The sequence below is a fragment of the Vipera ursinii genome (assembly GCF_947247035.1).
Source record: "Vipera ursinii genome assembly, chromosome: 4".
Taxonomy (NCBI): Eukaryota; Metazoa; Chordata; class Lepidosauria; order Squamata; family Viperidae; genus Vipera; species Vipera ursinii.
In genome coordinates this window covers 31,453,807-31,475,259 of record NC_139514.1, presented here as the reverse complement: position 1 = coordinate 31,475,259, position 21,453 = coordinate 31,453,807, and the positions used below count along the sequence as shown (strand labels likewise).

Genomic DNA, 21,453 nt, shown 5'->3' with positions numbered 1-21,453 from the left:
GTCACATAGTTGATAGTTTTTGATATTTCTTGAAATATTTGTAATTATTTTACATTAACAGATATCAGGAAGAAATGCAATACATACAAATTAAAAAGAAATGAAAAATAAAATCATATAAATAAAATAAGACTAAATTATGATCACTAAGTTCCATAACACAAAAAGGAAATTAATATTGAGGTGTTTGATAATTTGTTCAATAATAACACCTGTCTGGACTAATGTTGACTTTCCAAGAGAAATACTCCCAACACTATAGTTAATTATATAGCAAACATATAACTTTTGCTATATAATTAACCAGGGTTTGGGTTTTGCCTGAAATTATTGAAATGCACACACTAGAAGAAAGTATCCATGCATTCATCTGTCATTAAAACAATTAAATATTGTCTCTGTATATATAGATACAGAGTTTATTTTCTATCTTTCTCAGAAATTGTACTCTAATATTTCTATTAATATTGTATCCTTCGTACTATATGTTTTTTGTGTGGTCTATTAGGATTGTCTACTTTTATTAATAAAAGAATGGAAATTATACATTCATAATTAAATAACTAAAATTTGTATCTGAATTAGAATTATGTAGTTTCCATTAACAGACTTCACACTCAGTGTAAATCTAAAATGGTTCTGTAGATTAATTTTGAGGGGGGATATCATATAGGAATATAAAAGCTTACCATTTTCAGGAAGACAGCCTTCTTAGTAATTTCCGTTTCTGCATAGTTAAATCCTGGTGATCCAAAAAGGAATCTTTTGTCTTTATAAATGTAAACTTTAATGTTTCTTTTCCTTTAGGAGCACCCAAGAGCATCTATTTCAAATGCTCCAGAGCAGCTTGTGATGAAATGCTTCATTTCCCATTTGTATTTTCAGCCATAGATACAGTAGCGTTAAATGCAAGGATCTAAGATAGCACTTTAAGGAAGAGATGCAAAAATCCTGGAACTAATTTAAATGAAACTCTGAATATAAACCAGGCCCTTTCCCTGCTTTGCTCTCCAAGCACTTGAGAGAGTCAATTTGCTGGAAAGCTGACCTCTTCTCCTGTCATTCTTTGCAGCAGGAATAGAACAAAATGCAAGCAGTAAACATTTGCTTGCTGCAAGTAAATATAGGTATGAGCACCATCCATGTTACAATTGCATCCTGTGTCATTTTTATCTCTGTGTGTACTTTCCAGTACAAAGATGCTTGAAGGATTATTGTCTTCAGCCTTTCCAACTCTGTTGGTTCTTTAGCTTTATTAAGCCTAGAAGAAAAAGCTTTCCACTGGAGTATGCCAGCCATTTCAGCTAGTAACAATATGCAAGTTTGTACCAGGTTTTATAAAATATTCTGCTGCACTAGTCCTTTGACAATATATGCTTAATCTGTTAAAAATGACTCATTGAGAAACTAAAAGATATGAAAGCAGAACATCAATTTTTAGAAAGATCATTTGAACAATGTGATTTGACTTATTAACAGGGCATGATGAATAGGCTGTGTTTTGGAACTACACTATTTGTCCCCAGAATTCAGACTGAAGTATAAAATGCGTTTTGGAAATATAAGTCCACAGAAGCACAGCACCAATCATATAATTGAGAATTCTGGAACTGTAGTTTTAATTTGTCAGGAGAACAAATTGGAGAACATTCTAAAGTGGTTTAGATAAGTTTAAAATTTTAGTTTCTCAACATTTTTTAGCTGATCAAATACATAGTAATTCTTTTTCAAAAAAAAGATGTGTACTAATGGTAGCAAATTGCTTGCTATTTAAAGTAGGAAATGATAGAGCATAATTAACAATGATGGTCCAATAGAGGAAAAAGTCCCCAAATCATTGAGTATAACTGTAAATATACACAAAGAAAGACACAAAGTAATGACCAAACTTTCCGCTTCTTCCATAATTTTCTGTAGGCTGCTGATTAAGTGGAACTAGACTAGAAAGGGGAAAAATTGCTGACACTGGGAGTCCAAAAGTCTGGAGTGTGTGAGAGATTTAAGATGGAATTCAGGCTATGTAGACAGACTTAATCAGTCTCTGCTCCTTTGAAATTTCAGCTGCTCCTGCGTATTTTTCCACCCAGTTTTTAGTGTAACTAGGAAATATTAAATTTAGACGAGTTGGTATCTGTCTGCAGAATATCTTCCTGTAACAACAACCATGTTAATTTGCAACTTTTCTGGAGTTATCATATTCCAATTGGAAAAAACTGAGAAATGTAACAATTAAAAATGGAGAAAAAACTGGACTGAACTTGCAAAGCAAACTATGTTTAGGAGACAAAAACATCTAATGTTGAATAAATGGAAGGACAATTTCGTAGGTAGGATGTGACAACTTTAAGAAAAAGATGTACTATTTCATTGAGAAATGACAAAAACATCACAATATCTTAAAAACAGAAAAAACAAAAAGTAAGATTACTCATCTGTTTAATTATTGATTTATCTTTGTGAATATACCTTACATTACACATAGAAATAGAAATAGCATTTTAGGCTTATATATCACTTCAGAACACTCTGAGCACAGTTTACATTATATGTGTAAATCAATTAAAGATTGGATGTCTTTTTTGTAGTATAAATGATGTACATAAAGAGGAGCTTTAGATCACATATCATTTGAAGCTTTAGCATTGTAAAAAAAGCTTTATGATTGTGTGTATGTATGTGTGTATAAAATGTTCAAATATATAGCTAAATATTGATATCTACAATCAGTTTGGGCAACTCAGAATAGAGTCCTATATTCATATATATAAGATGATGTTAGATCCTGAAACAGATAGAGTACACTGTGTTTACTGTAAAAAATGAAATAGGATGTCATTCTACAGTTATATTTTGTTATATATACATGTCTCCATTGCTTTGTCTTTCAAGCACAAGATGCCATGTTGATCAGTATCTAAATTGTGAAATTGCCTGCAACCCCCATGTTCATCACTCTTGAATTCCAAGGTGAAGAAAGCAGAACAATAATTCTAGTAACTAGTGCAATAGGTAACTACAGTTTATTAGAAGCCATTTAATGGTCTATTATATTCTCATTTCTGCCAAAGTGTAAGCTACTTCATCATATTCATGGAATATTATTTTTCTGTTGTGTTACATATACAGTATTAGATTGAGAACCAATGTTGGAGGCTGCTGGGTTTTGTTAAATCACTATAAGCAATTGGGATTTCTTACTAATTAATTAAGAACAGAAATTTAGACCAGAGATTTGTTTTAAAGTAAGACTAAGTGTATTGTGATGGTTCTGTAGTAGTGGTCATTTTCACCAAATATATTTACATATTACTAAGGCTCAATGGTTAAAGACACTGTCAGTTGGAAAACTGACAGCCTGGGTTCGAGACTCGAGCACTGCGTGATGGGGTGAGCTCCCATTACCTGCCCCAGCTCTTGCCAGCTTAGCAGTTCGAAAGCATGCAAATGTGAGTAGAAAAAGAGTACCAGTTCAGTGGGAAAGTATTCGTGCCCAATAAAGTATACGGTAGTTATTCTGGCCACATGAGTATGGAACTGTCTTCGGGCAACACTGCCTTCCCCCCGGGGTAAGAAACAGAGATGAGCATTGCCCCTGGAGTCAGACACAACTGGTCAGGAAAATCTTTTACTTTCCCTTTAAGGGATCTCTGTTGCTTCTCTGAGCAGTTGTGGCAATTCCAGGATGAAAGAGTAGAGCTTACTTTATGTGCTTTCCTGCCTGGTGGAGAGATAAGCAACTGACAGGTGGTGCATTGTTCTTAAAATTTGGTCATAGAAGCTATTCATGTCCTTTTAGAGTTCTTGAGCGAGTATGTACAAGCGTATACAGGAGAAGAGGCTATTTATTATTTGGATTTGGATATGTGTCCCTTTCCATTTTCTCAACCTGCCAAGTCAGGATCTATGCAGACATGTTAAAGTTAGCAATTAGATTTTCTTGGCAAGCTACAAGCTATAGAAGTTTACAGTATGCAATAGCTACTTTGATCAGTAGTTGACTCAGCATATGAACAGAGCAGTGCAAATGTCTTTCAGAGCTTGGGAAAGAATACTGCAATCTGTTGAAAATCTCTAGGATGTTAGAATCTAATGAACTTGAATTTATTTTATTATTTGTAATAGTGCAAAGAATGTAAGCAGGTCAACAAAGAAGACGGCTGTCACAATGTATTGTTTCCAATGTGATTTAAAACAAATGTCTCTATCTGGGCACTTGGAAAAAAGAGAGTAGTTTTTTTAAAAAATATAAACAAAACCTTCCTTTTTGTTTCTGACTTGTAAATATTTTGCTGTCCTTTTTATAGGCTGTGCTCAATTTACGACCAGTTGTTTAATACTGGTGGAGTTATGACAGCCTCAGTATGGATGCTTTACGGCCTGCAAACTGCACCATTGTTAAATGTTGCACCACTCCCCCAGGTCACATGTCTGCATTGTAGGCACTTAGAAACTGGCCCACATGGTTGTAGCATCTCCTGGTCTCGTGATTGTGCTTTGTGACAATTTTTTTGCCAGGCTACAGCAAAGCGTTCATTCAGGAGAATGGATTACAACTTAAAACTGCATGATTTGCTTAATGACTACTGTAAAACAGCCATAAAATTGATTCCAGTTATGATCTATGACTACCATAACTTATGTTTGGAAATTTGGTCCCACTTATGATTGTAAGTCAAGGACTACCTGTATGTACTAATCTACATTATTATTATTATTATTAATTTTATTTGTATACCGCCCTTCTCTCGAAGGACTCAGGGCGGTGAACAGGGCAGTACATGTTAAAAGACAAAATACAAAAATTAAAAGAGATTAAACAAAATGCCCACAACTCTTACAATAAGTTACAAACATCTTGTACAAAACAGAATTTCTCCTGTATCCCATAAACATGCTAATTCTCCCATATCATTTCAGTTTTTCCTCTATCTCAGGGGTGTCAAACTCAATTTCATTGAGGGCCACATCAGCATTGTGGTTGCCCTCGGGGGGCCAGGTGGGTGTGGCTAGGATGGGTGTGGCCTACTGGGTGGGCATGGCTAGGATGGGCATGGCCTACTGGGTGGGTGTGGCCAGCTCGACATCACTTGCTTCAGGGGTTCCTGGGTAGGACTGGGGCAGATCTGAGGGTCTCCGGCAGAGGATGGGACCGGGGCAAGTTCCGGGACATGGTCCCTCCCACCCTCCCTCCCTTCCATCCTCTGTTCTTTCCTTCCTTCCTCCATTCCTTCCTCCCTGTTCCTTCTTTCTTCCCTTCATTCCTCTGTTCCTTCTTTCTTCCCTCCCACTCTCCATTCCTTCCTCCCTGTTCCTTCCTTCCTCCCTCCCTTTTTCTCTCCCACCCTCCCTTCCTTCGCCTTCTCATCTCTTTCCTTCCCCCACACTCAGGAAGGGGTGATGGGAGGAGGAGGGGGATTGCCAGCACTAATATATTGCTGCTGGCCATTCCTATACTATGTGGGTGGGTGGGGACGGTCCTGTTGGCTGCAAGGCTGGTGGGGGGATGGGGGGTGCTGATCTACAACCTGGTTGCGTCCAGGGGCTGCCCCGTGGATTTAACGCTGAGCGCGTTCTGGCTTTGATGGATGCAGTCAGGTTGTAGATCAGCACCCCCACCCCCCATTTGTGGTTTCGGGGTGGGGTATCATCAGTATGCTGATGATACCCAACTTTTTTTCTCCACCCCGAACCAACCTAGTGATGCCCTCGCCGTGATGTCCCGTTGCCTGGAGGCGGTCCAGGTGTGGATGGGGAGAAACAAGCTTCGTCTCAATCCTGCTAAGACTGAGTGGCTATGCATACCAGCATCTCAGATTAACCAGATTATTTCATCTTTAACAATGGGGAGTGAGGTGTTCCCCCCCCCGTTGATAGGGCTCGCAACTTGGGCGTCCTCCTGGATTCACGGCTCAATTTTGAAGATCACACAAGATCCGTGACCAGAGGGGCTTTTGCCCAGGTTCGCCTGGTGCGCCAGTTGCAACCCTATCTGGACCGAGATTCCCTACGCACAGTCACCCATGCACTCGTGACCTCCCGGTTGGACTACTGCAACGCTCTCCATATGGGGCTGCCCTCGAGGACCACTCGGAGGCTTCAGCTGGTGCAGAATGCTGCTGCGCGAGTTGTGATGGGGGTTTCCCGATACTCCCATGTAACACCTCTACTCCGTGAGCTACATTGGCTTCTGGTTGCCCTCCGGGTGAGATTCAAGGTGCTGGTGATGACCTATAAAGCCCTAAATGGCTTGGGTCCGGGATATTTGAGGGAACACCTACTGCTGGCATCAAGTTCGTCCTGTGCGCTCCCACTTGGAGGGCCTTCTCAGGGTGCCGCCTGTAAAAGACTGCCGGCGGATAACACTCAGGGGGAGGGCCTTCTCAGTGGGTGCACCTGCCCTATGGAACCAGCTGCCCGTGGAGCTTAGGACTGCCCCCAACCTTTGGTCATTCCGCCAGGACCTGAAGACCTGGCTCTTTGAGCTTTCCGGCCTAGGCTGAGAGTTTTTTTTTTCCCCTCAGGGATCAAATTTAATTATTTTAACTGTTTTTAACTCTTGTATTGTATTGATGTTTTTAAATACTTTGTAAACCGCCCTTAGTCCTACGGGAAAAGGGCGGTATATAAATTCAATAAACTTAAACTTTCAGAGCAGGTCCCCAGGCCGGATGGAACCACATGTCGGGCCGCATCTGGCCTGCAGGCCTTGTATTTGACATGTCTGCTCTATCTGCTCCCATTCCCTTGTTTTCAACATTCCTTTAGTCCTGAAGCATGTAGGTATTGTGTCAAGCATTGTTGGAAGTTGCCAAGTTCAACTCAGAGCTTGCTAGAACAATAGAATTCTGAATGTGTTTTTGAAATATGCTTTTGTCTTTAGCTCTTTCAGATAATGAGGAAGAATGTGCTAATACAAGTGAAACAATTCAGCAGACTTTAAGTTCAACTCTTGTTTCTTCAAAGAAAAGGAAAAAGGTTGGTTGATTTTATTTTCACTAATAGAAGACAATCTACTGCACAGTGAAAAACATTCAATGAAGTCATTGTTTTCTGAATGGAAAGTATACAATGGTAAAGTATACAATGCCTGAATATCTCAGTTTAAGATTCAAGGAATATGTTACAAAGTTACATAAGACCCATGCAGCAAGTAACCCATCACCTCTGCCAGACACTGAGCAAGGACTCTTAAGTATTGCATCATTTAACTAAGGATCTGTTTCCATGTGGAAAGTGTCGAGGCATATACCGGTAGTCGCTTCTCATTCTTTCTGAATATATGGGCATGAAAAGTGTGTTTGCAAGGTATATTTAAAGGAAGGACCTGTGTACTTCCAGGTACACAGAGACTACTTGAGACTTTTTCAGCGCATGAAAGATTATCTGACCATCTTACCCAAATGACTGTTGATAAATGCAGAGAAGTGATCTACCTTATTATGAGTTCTAATATTTGTGAAATAATTACGCATTATAATACAAATATCAGCTTTATTCTACTTTGCATTTTGGTTATCAACTTTATTCTACTTTGCATTATAGACAAGACAGTAGGCAAAATTCAAGATCCATATTAAAACAATATCTCCTTTAGGCTAGATCGAGATGAACCAAACTAAGACCGTTTTTTAATGTAATATTTAAAACTTCCTGTTCACTGATTGATAATAATATATTCAATCAATGTTGTTATAATAAATATTTTTCTGAATATACAGTTTATTTTTGTCCAATTTTTTACCTGCTTGATTCCCTTTTGTCTCTATATTCCCATAGAATAGTTTCTATTCTTCTGTTGATCTTAATAGAAGAACATGATTTCAAAAATTCTCATTTCCGGTAAAGTCTTGGCTGCCATGTACATGCCATATCATTGTCCTTGTATTTTAAAGTGCCTCCAAATGCCAGGTTATAGTTTTCATTTTTTTTTCTTTCAGCCTACAGAATGCTTCATCAGTGTGGAGAGAGAGAAGTCTAAGGATGAAAAAGAAATTGAAATGAAGCCAAAGAGAAAAAGAAGGGTAATTCTAATTAATATTTCAAATCAATATTTTTAATTTTATGCTATATTTTGATCTAATAAAAAGATGATAAATTAAATATAATTCTCAGTTAAATAATCTTAAAATATTTTTTCATAATATTATTAATGATTGTTTAAAATAATAAATGATATATTAACTAGTCTCAATATCATTTCTAATTCTTCTGTCCCTTTTCATTCTCCCTCCATTTCAAGGAAAAATACAGTTGTAGTTTAATCTAAAATATTCTATCCAAAAATCCTATTGTAAATGGAACTGAACTTGGAATGTAATCTATATGTATATTTTTGTATATAAAACAATATATTAATATAAAAACAAAGGTATTATTTTTCTGAGTCTTTTATTTTACCATAAGTATTTTGCCATTCTTACTAAAAAGCGTCTCAAGGAGAGCTGATATATTTATCATTACATATATTCCCAGGTGGTAGGATACAGACACCATTGTGTTGGTTTAAAATGTAGTCTGTAGATTACACTTCCTAATTTGCATGCTTAGGGTAAAATCGGTTGCACTACTGACCATAATATGATTCAGTGCATGAAAATCTAATGTGTATCTCACCCCCTTGCTAAAAAGTGATGTATCAAAGCTTTGGTTGACCAAAGGCATGATGAGAAGTAGAGACAATATCTGGGAGTAATGACCACAAGGTATGGAATATTATGCCTTGCAATTATTTATTTTTTTATATCCCGCCTTTATTATTTTTACAAATAACTCAAGGCATTGAATATATCCAACACACCCTCTTGGCAATATAAGAGGAGTAAATATCAAAAAGCATAGAATAGTCATTTAGAACAAACGAGTGTCCAGCCAAATACTTTTTGTCACTCTTATCACCATGATGTAGGCCCTCGTATGTCTAATGTTTCGTCAGATTCACTCTTTGTCTTTCTTTGATGGCTCTTAGGGCCTCAGTCACTTGCCTATACCAGGCTGCAACCAAGATTTCAACTGAAACTAGACAGATCTTCAGAGAAAACCCACATGCCCTATGGAATCCAGTAAGGTCTATATTAGTCATCTAGGTGGGCCACCCTGACAGACAGTGGCTCCCTGTAAGTTGAGTGATCCCAGTGAGTCAGAGGACAACCCAAGACTGATCTCTCCATGGTAATTGACTGATGGTAATGTCTCCAATGCCAGATAACTGCCCAAGATAAAAACCATACCTAATGTGTGACACACACACACACACACACACACACACACACACACACAAGGTATACATTGGATCCTCTTATTATTTTGAAAATGTCCATGGTTGCCATGAATACCATGGATTCATGAACGACTCCAGATTTATCATCACTAGGTGGCAGGTTATAGTCCCCAAGGACCAATAGAATCCAACATCTTAGGCAGGGAGGGCAGTACAGAAGCAATAATCCCAACTATTCCAGAAAATCCAACTTAACCAGAATCTCAATCCTATTATCTATGAAGCAGAGTCTCTAAACATCCTTAATACTCACAGATTACAATACCCATCCATGGTATATGAGAAAGATTTGAGAAAGGGGGTTGAAGAGATGCTTCCTAGAGATCCATCAGGTAATAGAGTCTGAAGCTACATAATAGCTGGAGAAAGAGGCTCAGAAAGAACTCTACCTAACTTCTCAGGCTATAAAGGAGTTTTGTATTTTCAAACTTGCAAAATTGATGTCAGCCTTCCCAGATATATCAGATAGGAAACAGACCAGTCAAGCTACTTCCACTTGATTATAAGTCTAAATTAACAAAATCTTGCAAGTTTAAAAGCTGCTCTAGACACTTTGCAGCTGTGAAGCTGCAAAGCTCTCCTCTAGACACTTTGCAGCTCCCACTATGGTTGCTGAAAATAATTATTTTTCCCAGTATGCACTTTTCCTTATCTGCATAATGGTAGAATCAGGAAGGCTGGTAACAGAAACATGGTAAGCAATTCAAAAAACATTTATGGGTGTGGATGAAAGAAACAGGGAAGGCTGCACATTCTTCAGGCTGTTCATGAAGATATGCACTGTTTTATGTTTTGTTTTTTATTAGGTCATTCATGTGTGTTTTTTTGTGAAGACTGAATATATTTTTGTAATATTATTCAAGTGTTAGGATATAAATCATTGTCCAGTTTAGAAGCAAATGAAAATAATTGCAATGTATTTATTAGCTCCACACCATATGGACTGTGCCTTTCTTTTTTTCTTTCTTTCCTTTTTTAGAAGAAAATTTCTGATCTCCTCACAGAAACTGTGCCAAAGCCAGGTGTCCCAGCAGATGTACAAAAAATGCTCAATGAGCATTTTGGAGCCAAACGTTCTGTGATTGAACTAGAAGAATTAAAACTGCCAGGTAATAAAGGAGAGTAGCAATTTTTTTAAAAAAAAAACATTTTGTAAAAGTTTGTAACAACATTTACTTCTTATGAAATATTATCTGTATATGATTTCTGAGTATTGATTGAAAAAAACAAATAAACAAAGCAAAACATCTGATAGCTCCTAGACTTTCCAGATGCTGTTTTGGGAGATGTGATGTTTGTGTGAACTATTAACTCCACATGGACATGGAGACATGATTGCTATGCGGTTTTGATAGAACATTTATCATCATCATAACTGAATATTTGTTCTGGTCACATATATAGGATATATAGGATACTGTAAAAATGTAATTCTCAGTGCTATTAGTACATGTAATATTAAATGTATACATTCTTTATCATAATTTTCTGTGATTATACCTAAAAGAAATAGTTCTGGCTTAAAATCTACATGTTTTCTTAACATTTTCTCTAACCACATATGTATTTTTGCCCAGAATTTTTTTTGCTTTAGGGCATGTCCACCAAAGGTGGTAGAACATGCCTGGCTTTTGCTAGACATGCTTTTAAACATTTTTGCTAATCTTGCAGGTAGTAAAAATAAATAAAACTAGACTTGGAAAAGTGGAAAAAATCTATAACTATCAATATTGGGAAGAATAGCGATGATGGAAATTAACATTTTACCAAAACTACTTTTTTTATTCCAAACAATACCTATAACATCAGTGAAATTTTTTTTTGATGAGTTAAATGCATCGATTTTGAAATTTATCTGGCAAGGGAAAAAAGTCAGAACTAAACCGAAAATGTTACAAGAAGCGAAAGAAAATGGAGGATTTGGCTTACCAGACTGGGTTCTATACTGTCAAGCAGCTGCATTAGCATGGCTAAAAGAGTGGATAACCCTTAGGCACAAAAGATTACTACACTTAGAAGGACACAACTTACAACTCGGATGGCATGCCTTCCTATGGTATGGGAAGAATAAAATCCATAAATATTTTCAAAATCACTATGTAAGAAATGATTTGCTTCTAACATGGGAAAAGATAAAAACAAAAATGTATATGAAAATACCAGGATGGATCTTGACAATGGAAGCATTTGTGCACCCAAATTTAATCAACTATGAGAAACTTGTGACTTGTAGAGACATTTTGAATACTGAAGAGAAATTGCAAACTAAACAAGAATTGGAAGAACGGTATTGAGCTATCATGGTGGCCATACTTGCAAATGCAAATGAATACGAGAAAGATGCCAAAACATATGGTTTTTATAAAGACCAGACAGTGTTTGACCAGATACTATTGTCATCAGATGAAAAATCGATTAAGAAACTCAATAACTTTTTGTTAAAGATAGAAGATGAACAAATCAAACTAACAATGATAACATGAGCAAAAAAAAATTTGGGCACAATGTAGAACTAGAAAAATGGCAAACCTTATGGAAAAGAAATTATAAAATAACAAGGGCAGTTACTTATAAAGAAAATGTATATAAAATGTTTCATAGATGGCATTTACCATTTTTTAATCACCAAAGAAATTCCATTAACGGGAGGGAGCAAGATAGCATACCTGTGCAATATTGTTGCTGAGGGCTGATGATAGTCTGAAACCCTACTTGGATTTGCTGTTCTGGGTTGGGCTAGTGGTTTAACAGCTTGCACCATTCTGTTTTGTCATAATGGTTAACAACTCTGGTCTCAAATGAGAAAGCTACAAAGTATCTCATCACAAATACATCCAGTTCAATAAATCTATCTTTAAGGATAATGGAGAGAGAATTTTGAAAAGAACCTAAATTGTGTCCAATATTGTTCCCATCATTTGGTTAATCCACTTTAAAGCTTTTTGTTATTAATTTTGGGTGCTTGCAAAATTCTGCTTTCTGAAAGAGCATTTTGCCTGGCTTATAACAAAGCAGCTTCCTGAAAATTTAATCCAAGGTCTTAGCTATAGCATTAAGCAACAATAGTTGTCTATTATGATTTCAGATTCCTGTTTCCTCCCTGCCAATGATCTCACCCACAGCTTTTCTTCCTACCTGAAAGAAAGTGAGTAGTAATTAGTCAGAAGTCATTCTATGTCATTCTTTTCTTACAAGGCTTAAAATAATTTGAGATAATATACATGTGTACGTTAATTGTGTGTTTATATTATGCTTTTTTCAGAAAATGCTTACTTTATAGTAGAAAGTATTATTCTGTTATGTTGAACAATGCAGCTTGTAGTTTTAGATGCTAGACTCATAACAAATTAACCCACATAGATTGGGTACAACTGAATGCTCATAATCAAAAACCAAAGGCTCAGGAACCACCGGATAGGGAGAACAAACTATTTTAATAATCCCTCTGCTAAAGCTGAATTGAAAAATGGACTAAAATAGGTTTACTTTTGAAACATATTTAATGCTTCATTGTCATTGCTTAATTTTCAGTTACACTAACAAATATTATTCATATGCTTATAATAAAGATTATGATAAAAACAATAATGAAAAAGAAAAAAAATGCCTCCTTACTTACATTATAGTCTCCATTTAATCTGAGGAGGCCAAGACACAGAAGCTCATATGATAAAAGTGGATGATCCTGGGCCTTATGTAACTCTTAGTCACATCATATACCCAAACAATGCCTTCAAATTCTTGTTCGTTTTTCTTTTTTACAGAACAAATAATATAATAATATAACTTACTTGGTTTATATGATATTGTAGGTAAATCCCCGAGACTGATTAAATTAGTGAGATGCCATTTTAGAAATACTATTAGTTAACTTTTGGGGCATAGGTTGATTATATTGCCAGTTTCAATTTAGCAAATAGCAGGGCTGGTTTGAAGTTACGACAGCCTTTGAAAGATGCTTTATGGCCCATAGAATACTTATGGCTGTTGAAAACCATCATGCTGGCTCTCCCTCGCAATCATGATCACAATCTGGGTGGTTGACAACCTGTTCACAGGTATGAGCCTTTGCTAAGCATCCCACAATCGTGTGTTCACCATTTGCAATCTTCTCTGTCAGCTCCCCAGAATGTCAATGGGGAAGCTGTCAGGGAAGTTTGCAAGCTGAGACAGCTCCCTCTTGTCTTTGGAAGCTGGCTGAAAGAGCTGCCTGCTGAGGGGAGCTAAGCTCTTCAGGTTCCTGAAAATTTAATCCAAATTCTTAGTTACAGCCTTAAGCAACAATAGTTATCTGTTATGGCTTCAGTGGGTTGGGGAAACAGAGCTCAGGTCCTAATGATTTGAGTTCCATTTCTTCACCCTGTAAGGCATTCCCTTCTGCATGCAGGTGAACTGAACTCCTTCTGCAGAGTGGAGAAACAGAGCCCACATGCTAACGATTGTAGCTCTCTTTCTCTACCCCACTGAAAGAATTCAGGTGCCTTCCATGCATGGAGGGGAGCTGAACTCAATCAGCCAGTCCCTGATTCTCAATCCGACAAGAGGATGCCAAAATCGAAGCAGAGCGCAAAGAAGCAGTATTATATGGTAGTCAGTATGGAGTTCCTCAGGTGGATGGGGGGATGCCCTAGGAGGCTCAGCACAGGTCATGTGTACATGTCTCTGAGAATGCTTGGATTTTGGCAGGGAGGATTTTCAGCTCCTGAGCAGACCCTCCCACTTCTCTGAGTCACCTCGCACTCCTTACTCTGTTCACTTAATGAGCTATACAATCGCTTATGACAGGGGTAGGCAACCTCGGCTCTTTTATGACTCATGGACTTCAACTCCCAGAATTCCTGAGTCAGCATAGCTATGCTGACTCAGGAATTCTAGGAGTTGAAGTCCATGAGTCATAAAAGAGCCGAGGTTGCCTACCCCTGGCTTATGACCATATGTCTGGGAGTGCTGGGATTGTAATCATTGAGCCAAGCAGTCACATGGGTAGTCACATGACATCTCATTAATGGCTGCTTCACTCAGCAACGAAGATTCCAGGCTCATTTGTGGCTGTAAGTTGAGAATTACATGTCAAATATATGACTCTTGGTTTGCAACTAGATGTTCTCTAAGAACTCTCCAATTTTCATTTTTCATTACTCTAAGACACAGTTTTAATAGAACTAAGATTCCTAATCATAATTATTGCATATTTAAACAGCAGATTTATCCAAATAACAATTGTAGAGATCTTCAGTTTGAAACTATTGTATGTTTGACTTAATTTGTATCAAGAGTATTTTACCTTCTTTTGGCACATCCCAGTGACAAAATATGTAAATTGCTTACAGAATTTAGACAGTTATATTAATGTAAAATAGCCTGGTGACAGTTACTTTAATATAAATAGTTTATGTAGATGACCAATCTGATTACAGTCAAGCATTAGCAGGACTGAACAAGCGTTTATATTCCCTACAGTTTTGTGGCAGTGGTATAACGTTGCTCTGTGCTCTTCATAAGTTCCATCCTAACAATATTTGTGTCTTTTTTTTTTTTGCTTGACTACATATTGGCTAATTTTTAATGTAAATCACTGGAATTCGAAGAATTGGAATTGCATATAATAAAATATTCTATACTACATGTAATACATGATCTTATATTTATCTTATATGTTTATCTTCTATTTATCTTATCTATTAATATGTATATTTAACTTGGCTAGTTGTTTTCTTGTTTAATTCACTGGTAATTTTCTTTTTGTTTTCTTTTATGTGTTCAAGAACAGTATGGTAAGCTATTATTCAGGATGCACTTTCATTTCTCATTACAGAATATATCAAAAGTCAGACAGCCCCCCCCCCCATAGACTTATTATATAAATAACATTAAATGTTAAAATTTGTGGCAGTTTTCTTCTAACTACTTCCTTACTTGGTTGATACATGACCTCTGAACATTCCTAAATACAGTAACATTTTCTCTGGGAAAAAGATTAATAAAACTAATAAAGCATTGTGATTGGCTTAGCCTTAGGGTTTCTGGCTTTTGGCATACCCTGTACATCTGTGTTTAAAGAAAAGAAGCTGTTATGTGATTCATTTATTTAGGACATTAGTTAACTTGTGTAGGCACAGGCTATGCTCCATTAGCAGGCTACCTCACTATTTTGTAATATAATTTGGCATTACTGTATTTATCTTGTTTTTCACATTTCAGTCTGTCCTAAATGGGCAAAGCTCCGTAAAAACCACACAGAGAAGTCATCAGTGGTGATGCTGGTAATTTGCAGCTCTGCTCTCCGGTGTCTGGAACTCATCAGGTATGCTGTTTGCCATCATAAGAGAATCCTTTTTAAGGTTTTTCCCAAAACCACAGAATTAAAGGGTCAACTAGGGTACTGTCCCTTCCAAGTTTTCACAACCACTAATGGTAACAGGGTCAGGGCATTCTTTAAATCCTAGTCTTGTAATACTTGGGAAATATACATATACCAGGCTATATATTTGAACTGCCTTTTTTTTTTAAAAAAAAAGTGATTCGTATATGCGAAGCATTAATTCAGGGGATGGAACAATAAATGCCCCTAGTCAACTGCATCCTAACCAAGTTGGGTGACATTAGAAGTATGGCTTTCAAATTACAAAATGGAATTAAATATATGTTCCTGTTTTCATTTTGGATAAAATTGGTGTCCTGATTTCAGTGCAAAAATTCTGTCCTTTTCATGTTCTCAGTTTTATTTTGTTCTTTGTTAGATCAATGGCAGTGTTCAAAGGAGATGGGAAGGTTATGAAATTATTTGCAAAACATTTCAAGGTAAATATAGTCAAAGGGAAGTACTATAATTTTATCTAAATATAAATAAGGTGTATTTTGTGCAAGTATTTGTATAGTCTTCCTTCCTTCCTTCCTTCCTTCCTTCCTTCCCTCCCTCCCTCCCTCCCTCCCTCCCTCTTTTAAGAAGTGCATGAATGATCATAATAGTTTGATGACTGGCATAGAGCATCTAAGCTCTAAAGAAATATGTAACATTTCATATGCCAAGGAAGAATAAATTGGAAAAAAGGTAACATGTATATTCCATACTGCATAGTGTTAGATTTTTGGAGCAGGGGAACCGAGAAACAATTTGTGTTCAGACATGAAAAATCAGCAATTACATGAAAACAAATATGTTGACAAGCCGTTGGGCCCTGTCATAAAGTACCTCTGGCTCAGTTACAGATTTTGAGCTTTGCTGTGTTGTTTTTCCATGTAACAAAGTTGAATTTCCATCTAAAGTTAAGTCATATAGTACACTTTTGAATCTTTTAGAGAAAATTAAGAAATGGTTATAATTTTCTTGTCTCTTGATCTACATTCTCCCCTTTCTGCTTTCTTGAAATAGATACAAGAACAAATGAAAATGCTGGAAAAAGATGTTGTTCATGTGGGTGTTGGGACACCTGGAAGGATAAAAGCACTAATACAACAAGGTAGAAATTTACAATATAACTTATTATGTAACTTATTTACATAACTTAGTTATGTAAAAATGAAATACACTTATTTTTCAACTATTCCAACTATAGGAAGAATTTTAAAAACTTAAGAATTACTGAAATAAAACTGTGATAGGAGCAGCTGCACAGAAGGTGTTGAGTGAATTCATTACAGCAGCGTGTCATGACACAAACCCTGTACCTTTTGTGAGTGCATTTGTATCACTTCGTGCTCATATGGAAGACCACCCAGAAACTTCAACTGATTCAGAATACAGCAGTGCACACAGTAATGGGGCCCTTACATTTATTCATTCAACACTTCTGTCGCACAAGCTACACTGGCTTCCAGTTTCTTTCCAGATGCTATTCAAGGTGCTGGCCATCACCTTTAAAGCCCTCTGTACCATATGGCCAGGCTATCTGTGGGAGCACCTTTCCCTAAGGACATCTATCAGGTACCTTCCCCAAAATATTGTTTTCTGATTGGAACCAGGAAGCATGCCTTTTCTGCCACAGCCCCACCCTATAGAACACTCTGCCGCCTGAAAGTCAGCAGGCCTCTACTCTTTTAGACTTCAGTAAGACTTTTGAGACCTGGATTTTTCTCCTTTTGTGTCAAAATGTGATGGTTTCATACTCAGAAGCTGGGCAGGATCTTTGCTTTAAACTGCTGAGATGGACATGCCTAAATGTGCAAAAGTTACCTGCCTTGGAATTGAACAGCAACAAATCTAAGAATCATTTTGAAATGCAGATGTTCTGTTATCAATAGCCATCTTATCCTTTCTCCTCAGAAGGCCTTAAACTGACTTCCTTGAAGTATTTCATCTTAGACTGGAACTATAGGGATCAGAAGTTAAGAAGATTAATTGACATCCCAGAGGTACAAACTTTTGTCTCCGTGCATGCTGCTGGTTGGGTGCTTAGGGTGACAATTTATAGTTTATACACTAGACCAGGGGTAGGCAACCTCAACCTATGCCAGCTATGCTGGCTCAGGAATTCTGGGAATTGAAGTCCATGAGTCATAAAAGAGCCAAGGTTGCCTACCCCTGCAACTAGACTTTTAAGAGAAAGGAAGTAGAATTTTATACATTCCAAATTGAAAAGTTGCATTGTTTACAATTTCTGTTACAGATTACAGGACTATAGCCATTTCATATATAATACAAATACAAATCTGTATTTATCATTTCTAATCTAATTAACAAAAGATGCAACGTTGTTCATTGACCAACAATCAACTTACAAAATTTGCACCAAACTCACTTGTCACAATTCCTGACAGATAGCAAGTTTTATATTTTATCTTGAAGTAATACCCAGAAAATTACCATAATTTTAATTAAATCTAGGTAAGTTAAAATTAGAAAAAATATTAAAATCAAAATCCAAGATAGTAATGCGCATAAGGATCTCAAGCCCCAATTGCTTTACAAAAAAATATTAAGTCTGTACAAAATTCCAGGATATTAAAAGGGGCCAGATTTTGAGCAAAAGCCTATTTCAAAACAGTCTGATCTAAACTCAAGAATAATGATACTTTAGTTCCTTATTCTCAGATTGTACAGGACTGTAAATCATAGCTGATCATAAAACAGATCTAAAAATCATTTAGCAAATCTTTGCTGATTTGCTGATAAGGATTTTTGATCCTGCTTTCAAATCCTAATCTCCATCTAAAGAGTGTTTTTTTAAAAAATGTTTAAAACTTACACTAACTAATCTTGTACTGATGAAATAGATGTTGATGATGCAGCAAGATATCTGAATATAAACATTCCTTGAAGGATTTCTAAAATAAGTTACATTATTATTCTTTCAGTTAATTAATAGAATTTCATAAATTTTAATTATTTTTAAAAAGGTAGTATTATAAAGAATAAATTGAAAAATGCCTCATTTATATACAAAAACATATAATACTCTTTTCCTATAATAATGGTAAAATTATCTAGTATGGTCTACAAAAATGTTGAAAACTAAAGAAAGAATGTGCCCCCTTGTGGTCTTTTTCCAAATATGAAATTAACATATTGGCTACTGCAGTTAATACAACATCTATGGAAAAGATTCTGGTGTCTAGAGAGATAATGCTCCTATAGCAATAGCTGTATCTTTTCCTTCTTTCTGGATGTTTTTCTATTTTTAAAGGTTACATTTTTATTACCTTTATTCCTTACTGCAGGACTCACCCCAGCTTTATGGAATATGGAAATCATTGAACCATCCCTAGTAAAATAAAAGTAATAAAATCCTAACGATCTTAAATAAAAAAAAAACCAAACCAGGTGTCATTCCTCAAATGCCAAATGGAACAGCCTCCATCAAGGTTGAAACTTTAATGGGAGGCTATTTTAGGAGATTGGATTTCTTCAGAAAATCAGTATTTCTGAGCTCTGCCCTCCCACAAATTTGAGATTCCTCAAATTGGTTGGGCTAATTCTGAATGCAAACTGATGCTAACCTACAAAGAGCATTCTATAGGGTAAAACCGGTACTTTTAATTGTACACAGACTCTTATACAAAGTCAATGCAGGGCCCATAGCACAAAAATAATGGGCTTCCATTAGTGAGCACCAGTAGATACCTGAACTGCATATTAGACCAAGTGAAACTTATAAGTGGTCTTTAAAGGCAGCCAGCTATGGCACATATCACAGTAATCTAAGCAAGTAATGATGAGGGCATTTGTTGTAGTAAAAGGTCCTTGCATAAAAGTAGGCCTGCAAATGGTATATTAGCTATGCTGGTCTCCTTGCTTTTCTGTTCTGTTAGGAGCCAGAAATCCAGGAGGCCACTCAGATCACACACTTGCCTCTTCAGTGGTAGAACTTCCTCCACATCACTCAAAGGATTTTCCCCATCCAGACCCTCACTTACCCATCTTTCCCCATCCAGACTCAAGTCTCCTGTCACTGGGACAAAACCTAACAACTTCACACAGATAGAGCATTTAGCTGACCAGGGTGACACACTATCTTAGTCACCAAATTCTTTTTAATGAGCAGCAAAGTTTGGCAGTAACCCACTATAAACTGGTTTAACTTCTTTAATGATAGTAATTGTTACCCAAAATTAGAAAAAATGAGCATGTTAAATTTTCTTTGCAAATAAATTCGAGAATTTTTACAGAGAAATTTAAATAATGGAGTAGTTAAGCTACTGGCTTAGAATAGTTAATTAGTAAATGATTAGCTGCAGGTTTGACTTATTATGAATGCTAATTAATGCTTAATACTTCATATCTAAATATTTATAGGGGATATTGTGCAAATATTAAAATGGGAGAACTGCAAGGTTTCAGCTATGTATGCTTACATTTGAAAAAAAAGTCCACATTAATTGTAATGGTAAATATTTTTTTTCAGATAAAAAAAGAAACAATTGAACTTCTAGAAATGGAATTAATCAAGGTATGCAGAAATGGTTCTGTGAAGTTGGGACTCTTTTAAAAAATGATTATTCCTGTAGCTCATTCTATTATCTCTGTTGTATTGAGCTGCCTTTAAAAGTGCCCAAAGTTGAAGATTGTGGTAGATCCTTTTGTCATCCACCATTCTTTTGTAATAAAATAATATTTTGTGTGAAGATCTACAATGGATTTTTTTTAATAAAGTGCTATCCTGGAAGGCCTAAGTTGTTTTAAAATCCCGTACCTAAGAGAAATGAATCGAAATCATTAGAAAACATGATCCAAATCGTATCTCAGACATATTAAGGCGAGCTATCTTACCTTCTATCTGTAACACAATAGAAAATGGCTTGCTTTGAAAAGATGCTATGCTAGAGAAACATGGGGATTTGATATGGAAAATATCCTAAATCTGTATCACCTTCACTATGTTGTTGTAATCCAGTTTCCCTCAAAATTCAGTCACTATGCAACCCTTAGAGCAAAGAATTTCTTCTCATGTTCCTCTGCATTAGGAAGAATATGTATGTGTCTTCTGTCCTAGCAGTCAGAAGACACTTGATAAAGAACCAAGTGTTGATTTTGTTGAGCTATCCAGCATCAGCTAGCTTAAAAAAGGATTTTTTTAAAAAAATATTTTTCTTGCTTTATGCTATAGTTTTTTACAGAATAAACATCCTCATTGTGCAATTTTAAAAGTTTTTAAGTTACATTTAAAATTGTTATAGATATTACCTAATTATATAGTATCATATACAAAAACAGTGTGACCACGGTATGCTCAGGTAAGAAAGTATGTTCTAAGAAAATAATCCCCCATGACCATGTGCCTTTGTTCTTCCTTGAACTACTATAGGAACAAGCACTCTGCACATTTAGAATTCATTTAAGAGACACAGTATTAACTTAGGGCAAACGAAAACAAAAATGTAAGAATTTTGCAGTAAGATTGCTTGAGCTAATATGTAGGAATTGGCATTAGTACCAAAAAAAGTGGTGCTATAATTTAATAAAGCTGTTTCATCTGACATATATACTATATTTATACATTTCCATTTCTCATGTATCTCCTTATATAATGTTGTAATATTTGATGTGAAAAGCTTTTATAAACATAAAAGGGAAGATCCGCTTGAATGTTCATTTAAATAAACTAAGGCTAATGGCCTGAATATTGTCATATTTCCAGTTAGACTCTTTACATATATGTATGTATAATTCTTGCAAGAAATTGAAAAGCATCCTTACAGTGGCATTTGTGATATTTTGCAGTCATTTATGGGAAATAGCA

At 36.2% G+C, this 21,453-nt stretch overlaps 1 protein-coding gene across 3 annotated transcripts in view; it reads left to right on the top strand.

Annotated features, from left to right (window-relative positions):
• CMSS1 (cms1 ribosomal small subunit homolog) overlaps positions 1-20,379 on the top strand; it is a 171,859-nt gene extending 151,480 nt beyond the window's left edge. The window contains exons 2-11 of one of the 3 annotated variants that reach the window (XM_083361970.1): positions 4,516-4,667; positions 6,881-6,975; positions 7,938-8,021; positions 10,257-10,386; positions 12,363-12,422; positions 15,479-15,581; positions 16,018-16,078; positions 16,650-16,737; positions 17,541-17,629; positions 20,119-20,379. In XM_083361970.1, coding sequence (XP_083218096.1) covers positions 4,622-4,667; positions 6,881-6,975; positions 7,938-8,021; positions 10,257-10,386; positions 12,363-12,422; positions 15,479-15,581; positions 16,018-16,078; positions 16,650-16,737; positions 17,541-17,629; positions 20,119-20,202 — 840 coding nt within the window. In that variant the 5' untranslated portion in view covers positions 4,516-4,621 and the 3' untranslated portion in view covers positions 20,203-20,379. The remainder of the gene's footprint in view (positions 1-4,515; positions 4,668-6,880; positions 6,976-7,937; positions 8,022-10,256; positions 10,387-12,362; positions 12,423-15,478; positions 15,582-16,017; positions 16,079-16,649; positions 16,738-17,540; positions 17,630-20,118) is intronic. The other 2 variants (XM_083361969.1, XM_083361968.1) reach the window with 2 other exon arrangements.
• Positions 20,380-21,453: the final 1,074 nt, after the last annotated feature.